At 53.7% G+C, this 10634-nt stretch overlaps 1 protein-coding gene across 1 annotated transcript in view; it reads left to right on the top strand.

Moving 5' to 3' along the window:
- GRIN2D (glutamate ionotropic receptor NMDA type subunit 2D) overlaps window positions 1–10634 on the top strand; it is a 43279-nt gene that overhangs the window by 15237 nt on the left and 17408 nt on the right. Inside the window, exons 4-6 of the mRNA XM_004710635.1 lie at window positions 334–524; window positions 7419–7544; window positions 7756–7985. Of these exons, the coding sequence (XP_004710692.1) occupies window positions 334–524; window positions 7419–7544; window positions 7756–7985 (547 nt within the window). The remainder of the gene's footprint in view (window positions 1–333; window positions 525–7418; window positions 7545–7755; window positions 7986–10634) is intronic.

Genomic DNA, 10634 nt, shown 5'->3' with positions numbered 1-10634 from the left:
TGGGCCTTGGTGGTGAGGAGGAGCCAGAGTCTGGAGGGGCGGGGCCTGGAGATGGGCTTTGGTGGTGGTGGAGGAGGAGCCAGAGTCTGGAGGGGCGGGGCCTGGAGATGGGCCTTGGTGGTGGTGGAGGAGGAGCCAGAGTCTGGAGGGGCGGGGCCTGAATAATGAATTCGTGGAGGCGGGGCTCCAGGAAGAAGGGCGGGGCCTGGGGGTGGAGCCAGAAGACTCGAAGGGGGTTCGGCAGGGACTACCTTTTCCCATCTTCTACCCCCTCCACCCTGCCCTGCCCCCCTCTCACCCACCTGAGGGTTCCTCGCCCTGTCCACTGGTCAGCGCCGGTGGCCCTCACCTCCCTCCTGGTCCACCCCAGGTGTTCTACCAGCGCGCGGACATGGCCATCGGCTCCCTGACCATCAACGAGGAGCGCTCGGAGATCGTGGACTTCTCCGTCCCCTTCGTGGAGACGGGCATCAGCGTCATGGTGGCGCGCAGCAACGGGACCGTGTCCCCCTCGGCCTTCCTGGGTGAGCAGGGACGCCCAGGCTGAGCGTCGGAAACACATGCGTCCACCTTCTGCGGCGTGCCTGTAGGTCGGCCTGATGTGGCATCGCTCGGGAGCTTTGCCAGCAGGGTTGGTACCCGAGCAGTCAACGGTGCCCCCTGCCAGGGGCTTGAGCTTCAGGAATCTCCCCCTACAAGGTCTCCCCCCAGGGCTTGTAGCCAGTTCACATTTTTATTAGGGAAAGGACCGATCACATTCCCATTGAACAATTCCTTTGATGTCATCGATGGCCCGACCCCACCATGAACCACTCCTTTATTCCACTGCCCCTCCCCCCTTTTCCTGTGTCCACACCTCCTCCTTACCTAACCTTTCTGACCTTTGGCTTTGGGGATATGCTGCCCTTTGGATGGCAAATGGATGAGTATTGCGAAGTGTGCATGCTTCCCTAATGGAATTGTTCCCCTGATGAAAGCTGAGCCGGGAGGGTGAGTTCTGTTCTGGGTCTCAAGAGTGAGTACCAAGGGCCATCGTCTAGGGGGTCCCACCAGGCTCTTATCTGACCACTAAGCCTGATCTTTTTCTTTTCTTTTTAATGATTTTTGTTTTGTCTTGTTCTGTATTTTTTCTCTCAGTCTAGCGAGTGTGATCCTTTTCAGAGCTGTTGGTGCTTGTGATTGGTTTTACACTCGGAATGTTGTATTCTTCTTTTAAAAAAGAGGGCCCTCCAAATTGTATATGCTTCCAAAACCAAACGCACTACGTTGGAGTCCGTGCTGACCCCTAGCGAGCGACCCTATAGGACAGGGTAGAACGGCCCCTGTGGGTTTCCGAGACTGTACTCTCTATGGGAGTAAAAAGCCCCAGATTTCTCCCTAGCAGCGACTGGTGGTTTCGAACTGCTGACCCTTCAGTTAGCAGCCCAATGCATGCTGCATAACTACTATGCCTCCAGACCTCCTCTGTATGTTTCAGGCCCTATAAAACCCAAGTCTGTAACTATGCACACTGGGAAAGAGACTATTAGCCTAGTATTGGTACACTGTAGGCACTCGATCACCCACACACCAGCGTTTCCGGTGCACTGACTCTGTGCCATGTTCTTGGGGACCCAGTGGTGACGTGGCCTCATGGGAACTCTCTGCCCTGCTTGGGAAACCTCAGATGCCTTAACGGGATCCACAGGCCAGGCCACTTCCGAGGGCGACAGACGATGAGGAGATAAATAGAGCCAGGGCGAAGGGCAGAGTGAGGGCCACAAACTGGGTGGGTGGGTGAGAGAGGCCCCCTTTGAAGAGGCTCTTCCTGTGCTGTGTGGCTCCTGCGTGGAACAGCATGTCAGGCCGAGGGAAGGGCAAGGGCAAAGGCCCCAAGGTGGGACTGGAAGGAGAGCGAGGGAAGCGGGGAGAGGGTGGGAGGTGGCAGAGAAGGTGGGGAACGGATGGGCCTTAGATTCTTTTCTTTATACAGTACATTTATTATTAATTGGGTGTCAGAGCAAACCAGGCTCTGACAACTGCAGGGTCTGTCGGCGCAATTGTACGGTGATAATCTATAAAGATGATAGTAAAGTCATGGAGAATGGGAGAGAGAGTAAAATAAAGGAGTCAGGCACATTTCATAGTAGCATGCTCACCTCAGCCTCTCTTGGTGGTCCATGTGGAGGTAGGAGACGAGTGAGTATCTTTCTAATCAAGGCTTATATACACTTAGGGGGTGCCAAGCCCCCTTCGTTACAGGTAACCTCATCCTAACAGGAAGGGGCTGTCCAATAGCCATACGTATGACCGGAAGGGGTGAGCTAGGGCTGTACATGCAATAGGAGGGGAGAGACTAGGGGTATACATGGGACAAGGTGGGCGGATCCTAGATTCAAGATGGCAGGCTAACTTTGGGCATCCTTGAGTTGGCTTGACCCTTGTCTCAAGGAAACCGTCCACTATTCTTATCAGCAGAGAGTGCCCCCCCCTCGGGTGGGACAGACAGTAGGGTCTCATTGCCCTGATACCCTTAGGGAGATGACCTCTAAGCAGCTGACCTCCCATGCCCTAGTAAGCTGTGTCCTAGGCTGGGCATAGAATTAAGGGGAACAACCTGGGGGAAAACCTTTCTGTCTCCCACAATTGGGAGTTAATACTCAGGGTCTTAGATTCGAAGGCAGGAAGTTTGGGTTTCCTTGTTGGAACAATGAAGGCCACTGTAGCTGCTTTGCTTTTCCCACGGCAAAATCGGCTCGAGCCTCTTAGCTCCTTGCCCTGTACTGTGGTAACCACATCCGCACCACCGAAGCCCCGCCATCCCCACCTCGTCTCCACGCAGAAGTCCGGGACACCAGAGAGGGGTGACGTTCCTCATGTGGCGGGTGCCACCATTTCTGCCATTCCTTCCCTCATCACACTCCCCCTAACCCCACCCCCAAACCCCACCCCCACTGCTAACATAAATTCAACGTCCCTTCAGCTAAAGCTCCCAAGAAGAACAGTTTGGTTTACAGATGGTGTGTGTGTGTGTGTGTGTGTATGATTCTTCTCAGGCTTTTACAGCCAGCACCTCCACACTCCCCGCCCCATCCCCCCATCTCTGTGGAAGCACAGGATGGGCTTTGGATAAGGCTACTGCAGGGGTCCGAGCCAGAGGAGGGATGAGCCGGGGGGAGCAGAAGGTGAGGGGAGCAGTAAAACAAGCAGACACCTCCAGGTCGCATGAACAAGCCACCAGGTGAGCTAGTGGATCTGAGTGAGACTGGTAAAACTGGGGAGCACCCCTCCCCCTTGCTCCCCCCAAACCTGAGCCTCTGGACACCAGTTGACTAGCCATCGAGCCCACTCGGACTCCTGACTCATGAGAGACCCCCATGGGGTTCCCCTGGGGGTGCCTTTTCAGCAGATCGCCAGACTTCTCTCCCCAGGCACCTCCCTAGGGTGCATTCGCACTTCTGGCCTTCTTGGTTAGTAGCCTAGCGCTCCACCATTTTGTGCCGCCCAGGGGCCCAGCTCTGGCTCCGAGGCACAGAGGACAGAGGAGTGTCGGAGGAAAGCAGCCTCTCACCCCCGAAGGACCAGAAGGCACAAATGCACCGCGACGATACATAATGATGACAGTAAAGTCACAGAGGGTAGGAAAGCTAGGAGAGGGGATGAAGTGAAGGAGGCAGACACGTTTTATGGACGCATGCTCACCTCGGCTCCTCGTGATGATCCACGTGGAACTGGGAGAAGAGAGAGTGAACCTTTACTATCTCGGGACATTGATAGGTCGCGTTAAGACACGCATCTTCAGTAGTGACATGCGTCACAAGGTGGGTGGAATCCACAGTAAGGTCCCTGAGCTCACAGGTGAGGAAACCTCGCACCTGCATTTGGGGAAGGTAGGAGGGAAGAGATAGGGACAGACAGGAGGTCTGCTTCTGTAAGGAGATAAATCAACCACGTGCTCACTTTAAGGCAGCAGAGCTGTTAGGGGAGAATCTGTGGGAACGATATGTAAAGCAGGATCATGTCATCTACTTGGACTTGACCTCTAACTGACCAAAGTGGAGGCTTTCCTACCATGGATTACCAGCTTTCCAGATTCCCTCTGTGATCAGTTAGGGAATCTAGTCCTCGTCCTATTTCCCTCGGTGTTAGTTTCCCACGGAAGAGGAAGCCGGTGTGGGGTGTGGCCCAGAAGGGGGTCTGCCCTCGCTCCTGGGAGGGGAGAGGGGCTGGGAAAGCCACAGCCTTCCTTTACTTTCCCTTGTTGTGTTTTTCTGCCAGCGACTCCCCTGGCCGCCTCAGCTTGGCTCTCAGATCTCTGCATGAGGTCCCTGTCCTCCACCAGCGCCCAGCAGGGGCTGACAAGGTCGCATTGACTCCCCGTCAGGCTGCCCAGTGGAGGCGACAGGCAGAGGGCCAGATATCCAGTGCCCGTCCGTCCAGGGCGGCAGCCTCGCTCCAACAGGGTCAGCTCTGGCGCCTGGCACTTGGCCCGGAGGGCACGTCACCGAGTCCTGACTCAAGGACTGGGTACCCTGCCTCTCTCCCCAAGGCGGTGGCCAGTCATGGGGAGGGAGGAGGGGGCTGTGAACAGGGCATGAGAGGCGGGGCTCAGCCTGGCACCTTTTTGCAGGAGAGATTTGCTGGTTTGGAGAACAGTATTTTTTTTTTTTTAGTCATGTATTTTATCTTTTGTTGTGGAGAATATACACAGTCATAAGAGAGGCCATTCAAGTTTCTACACGCCTGTATCACTGCCACTGAAGCCATTTCCACCCTCCCTTTCGGAGTCCTCCCTCCCAGGTAACCATGTGAGAAAACCCTATCACTCCCTCTGCGGTTCTGATCTAAAATTCTACATTGCTCCTCTCCCTTTGAACTCACAGAAAAAGATCTGAAGAGAGCGAGATGCTCAAAGCTCTTGACTCGTTAAGCTAAACTGTTGTTTGGCTAGAACAGCTTTCTTTATTAAAATTTTTTTAGATATTATAATAGCATTTGGCTTGCTTGCTTGCTTTCAAATCATTGTAGTGGGGGCTCTTACAGCTCTTATTACCATCCATCCATCCATTGTGTCAAGCACCTTGGTATATAGGTTGCCATCATCATTTTCAAAACATTTTCTTTCTACTTGAGCCCTTGGGATCAGCTCATTTTCCCCCTCCCCTTCCGGCTCTCCCGCATGAACCCTTGATAATTTATAAATTATTATTTTTTTCATGTCTTACACTGACGGAAGTCTCCCTTCACCCACTTTTCTGTTGTCCGCCCCCCCTGGGAGGGGGGTTATAGGTAGATCATTGTGATCGGTTCCCTTTCTCCTCCCCACCTTCCCCTTCCCCTCCTGGTATGGCTACTCTCATTATTGGTCCCAAAGGGTTTATCTGTCCTGGATTCCCTGTGTTTCCAGCTCTTATCTGTACCCATGTACATGCTGTGGTCTAGCTGGATTTGTAAGGTAGAATTGGGGTCATGATAGTGGGGGTGAGGGAGGAAGCATTAAAGAACTAGAGGAAAGTTATATGTTTCATCGGTGCTATACTGCATCCTGACTGGCTCCTTGTCTTCCGTGTGACCCTTCCGGAAGGGGATGTCCAACTGTCTACAGATGGGCTTTGGGCCTCCCTTCCACCCTTCCCCTCATTCACATTGATATGATTTTTTGGTCTGGGTCTTTGATGCCTGAGCCCAGGGACACCTCATGATCGCACAGGCTGGTGTGCTTCTTCCTTGTGGGCTTTGTTGCTTCTCAGCTAGATGGCCGCTTGTTTATCTGCAAGCCTTTAAGACCCCAGACGCTGTATCTTTTGACAGCTGGGCACCATCAGCTTTCTTCACCACATTTGCTTATGCGCCCGCTTTGTCTTCAGGGATTGTGTCGGGAAGGTGATCCTCACGGAATGCTGGGTTATTAGAACAAAGTGTAGAACAGCATGCTTCAGGGGGCTGAAAGAGGGGGTGAGACCACACTGAGGGGCTGGGACCCCGTCCTGAGGGCTGTCAGAGGGAGGGAGGGGGGGAGGGAGGGGAGGGGCCAGTCTGGGTTTAGAAAGATCCTTAGGAGCAGGTTGGGCCTGGACTGGAGGGAGAGGCTGGCGTGAGATTGGGAAAGAGAGATTGAGGTGGAGGAGGGAAGGGCTGGGGACTGCGGAACTGTCCGCGAGGATGAGGTGTCACCACCGGGGTCATGGCCAAGATGGAGCCCACAGGAGGGACCTGGAGACCCTGTGGGACGTGGTCAGCGACCTGGAATTAGCCGGGGGGAAGACTCAGCTCCAGGTGCCAGGAAACATATACAGACAAGTGCTCATGTTTGGGGAAGGAGCCCGAGGGAAACATGATTAAGTGTCTGCAGCTAATGGAGAGGAAGGGCGCGGGTTCGAATCTAACAGTGGGTCTGCAAGAATTCCTTTGTTAAATTTTTATTTTTTATTTCAATAAATCATTTTATGGGGGGCTCTTCCAGCTCTTATCACAATCCATCCATCCATTGTATCAAGCACATTTGTCCATAGGCTGCCATCCTCATTTCCAAAACATTTTCTTTCTACTTGAGCCCTTGGTATCAGCTCCTCTTTGATCCCTCTACCCCTGGTGACCCCTTGATAAATTGTTACTGTTTTCATATTTTACACTTATTTTACACTGTCCGCTGTCTCCACCCACATTTCTGTTGTTCATCCTCCTTGGGGGGGGGGGCAATTATACCTTGATCCTTGCAATTGGTTCCCTCTTTCTCCCCCTTCTCCCCTCACCTTCCCCCTACCCTCAGGATCGCTATTCCCATTACTGTTTCTGTGGGGTTTCTCTGTCCTGGATTCTGCGTGTTGAGCGCTCTTATCTGTATCAGTGTACATGCTCCGGTCTAGCTGGGTTTGTAAGGTAGAACTGGCGGGCGCATTAAAGAACTAGAGGAATGTCGTGTGCTTCGTCAGTGTGCAAGAATTTTATTTTTTTTAAGTGTCATCTGCTTCCTTAAGGAGCAGACAGCCTCATCTTTCTCCTACAGAGCAGTTGGCGGGCTCGAACTGCCAAGCCTGTGATTGGCAGCCCAGCACATAACCCACGATGCCACCTAGGCATCCTGCCTCGGGAACCCTGAAGGGCCGTTCTGCCCTGTTCTGTGGGGTCTCCACAACTCAGCCTCAACAGGAGGACAGGCGGCACACAGCATGCTTGTTGGTGGCTGAAAGGACAGAAGTTGTTGAGCTATCTGCCCTTGAGAAAGACTATCCCTCAATACCAACAAATAACAAAAGACCACTCCCATCAAGTGAATTCTGGGTTGTCGTGACCGCATCGGACAGGGGAGAATGGCTCCCATGGATGGCCAAGACGGACTCTTTATGGGAGTAGAAAGTCTCATCTTTCTCCCACAGAGCGACGGGGGGTTTCGAACTACCGAGGCCAACATGCCAGTAACCTCCCCCCTTTGCCCTCAGAGCCCTACAGCCCCGCCGTGTGGGTGATGATGTTCGTCATGTGCCTCACCGTGGTCGCCGTCACCGTCTTCATCTTCGAGTACCTCAGCCCCGTCGGCTACAACCGCAGCCTGGCCACGGGCAAGCGTGAGTCCTTCCCTCTACCCTACCTCCCTGGGCCCAGACCACGACTGAAACTACATTTCCCAGGAGGCCCCGGGGCATTACTATGGCCTCAAGAGGCGGGTGGGTCGGGGTTAGGGGCACCAGGGTCTACTGGGAAATGTAGTTCTTTCTCCTTCCTCACTGAGGAAAAGGAATTGGGGGTCCATTTCCCCCTCCTGGCTCTCCTTTGCAGGTCCTGGCGGCTCGACCTTCACCATTGGGAAATCCATCTGGCTGCTCTGGGCCCTGGTGTTCAATAACTCGGTGCCCGTGGAGAACCCCCGGGGGACCACCAGCAAGATCATGGTCCTGGTGTGGGCCTTTTTCGCCGTCATCTTCCTCGCCAGCTACACCGCCAACCTGGCTGCCTTCATGATCCAGGAGGAGTACGTGGACACCGTGTCTGGGCTCAGTGACCGCAAGGTGAGTGGGGTAGCCTGGGGGTGTGGACACCGTGTCTGGGCTCAGTGACCACAAGGTGAGTGGGGTGGCCTGGGGGTGTGGACACCGTGTCTGGGCTCAGTGACCACAAGGTGAGTGGGGTGGCCTGAGGGTGTGGACACCGTGTCTGGGCTCAGTGACCGCAAGGTGAGTGGGGTGGCCTGAGGGTGTGGACACTGTGTCTGGGCTCAGTGACTGAAAGGTGAGCGGGGTGGCCTGGGGGTGCAGAGAAGGGGATGGTGTCAGAGGGTACAGGGGAAGTCAGAGGGGGAACATCTTCCGGTAAGTTCCAGGAAATGGTAAAATGGAGTGTTCTGGAAGCAGAGAGAGTATGTTTCAGAATGGACAATGGAAATATCCCTCGTAGGGAAAGGGCAAGTCTCGGGAGTGTTCCAGGGTCTACATGGGAGACAGGGTGACCAAGGAGATCCTACAGGTTCCGTTCCAGACCACCGTGAAGCAAGTCCCACGAATCTGTGGATCCCACAAACCACAGCCACTGCCACGGAGTTGGTGCCGACTCATAGCGACCCTGCAGGACAGCGTAGAGAGCTGCCCTGGTGAGAGCCAAGGCTGTAACTCTTTAAGGGAGTAAAAAGAGCAGTCTTTCTCCCACATTGGCCCACATTGGTTTCAAACTGCCAACCTTGTGGTTCACGCCCCCCTCCCCTGTGTAACCACTAGGCCCCCAGGGCTCCCTTTGGAGTGTAGACTCTCCTCTGTGACACCGAAAGGTTTGAAATGTGAGCATGACCACAGAGATAGGGACACAGAGATAGGAAGTGAACACAGGTTGTTGGGAAGATGGTGCCCATGGATGGACTGACTGGAGGCCGGGCTGCCACACATCTTCAATTCGGAAAAACAGGCAAACAGAGCACCCCACACTTTCCCGAGCCCCAGAAAGCAAAGCGCAATGACACAAGGTCTCCCTTTGGGGGGCGTTGAGTTCTCCAGGATCCTCAAATGCCTGTGATCCTGGCACACTTGCCTGCCCATTGTCAAGATGGAGAAGCAGAGGATCATGGGTAAGACATGGGGTGGGGGGGGGTTAGGCCAGGGCTTCTCTCCCCTTTCGATGAAGGGCTAGTTTTTGACATTGCCAGTCCAGCCCCTGGAGACCAGCGGGTTTGTAAAATCCAATCGAAATAAACCACTAGCCAAAGAAAAAAGTTTAAGCCCAGACTTCCCTAACTCAAGCCCCAACCTTCAGAAATGCCTTAGACTCAAGGGACATAAAAGTGTCCCATCCAATGGCTCTCGGGGCTCACTCTCACCTTGCTGGAGGGCCACAGTTTGTTCAGGGGACAAATGCTCTGCAGACCGGGCAGTTGACACCGAAGGCCCGTAGCTGGCCTGTCCTGGGGGATGAGTCGATGGAGAAACTGATTCTGCGGCGGGAGGCAGCAACCATTTCTTTTTTAATGGAACGGAAGCGACCAGAATGTAGACTATGCCCACTGCGTCTTACATAATCAGGGTGAGTTATTGTCTTAGGAAACTTTCGTTTCAGTCATTGGCATGCGTGGCACCAAGCCAGCACACACCAGTACGGCTGTGCCTGCTGGTCGGAGAGAGAATTGATTAAAACCAACTGGTCAATAGCCCTTTTCACCACCAGCCCTGCCCCGCCTCCCACCCAGAACCTCCTGCAAACCAGCAAGTTAAGGGTTGATGCCTGGCACATTGAGTTGGGGGAGGGGGGTCTCCAGGACCCTTGAGTGTCCTTTCTGACAAGACAATCAGCCCCTAGGGTTGTTTAGTGCCAAATACCAGGCGGCTTCAAAAAGTTCTGGAAAAATTCCCTTCTTTTTCAATTCCTTTTTCCACCCACTTTTCGAAGCCTTCTCATATATAAGGGGCTGTGGTGGTGTACTGGGTTCTACAATTGACTGCTAACCACAAGGTAAGTAGTTTGAAACCACCAACCGTTCTGCAGGAGAAAGATGAGGCTCTCTACTCCCAAAGAGTTACAGCTTCGGAAACTCATAGGGGGTAGTTTCTTTCTAAGCTATGAGGGTCCCCTTCGAATCAGAACTGACTGGATGGCAGGGAGTTGGTGGTTGGTGGGGTGGTGGGTTATGCATCGAGGCTGCTAACCACGAGGTCAGCAGTTCGAACCCATCAGCCTCCCCACAAAGGAAAGATGAGGCTTTTTTGAGCCCTTCAAGAGTTTACAGCCTCGGACATCCCAAGGTTCGACTCTGCCCTGCAGGGTCACTGTGAGTCGGAATCAACTTGATGGCCGATGGCCGTGAGTTTGGGTTTCAGGTGGTTTCGCATATGTGTACCATCTGCCTGGCGGTGCAAACAGGAAGCACTCACTGACAACAGACAGGCTGGCGGTTCGAATCCCCCAGCAGAGGCTTGGAAGAAAGGCCTGGCAATCGAGTTCCAAAACCACGACGCCCCCAGGGGCTCCTTCTAGATGGAAAAGCGTGGACTAGAAAGGATTTCGATGGAACAGGGGAATAGATAGGATCTGGGAATTTCCCCACCAACTTTGTGAAACCCTCTCCTCTGTATCTTGAAAGAGTACACACCAGCCTATGCAACCACGAGGTGTCGAAGGGATCAGGTGTAAGGCATCATCAGAACAAAAAATCTTACCATAGTGAATGATGGGGGGAG

The sequence above is a fragment of the Echinops telfairi genome, unplaced genomic scaffold (assembly GCF_000313985.2).
Source record: "Echinops telfairi isolate 266 unplaced genomic scaffold, ASM31398v2 ScPeMD7_655;HRSCAF=1070, whole genome shotgun sequence".
Classification (NCBI taxonomy): Eukaryota; Metazoa; Chordata; class Mammalia; order Afrosoricida; family Tenrecidae; genus Echinops; species Echinops telfairi.
Note: the sequence above shows the minus strand (reverse complement) of the source record. Positions and strands in the feature narration are given on the sequence as shown.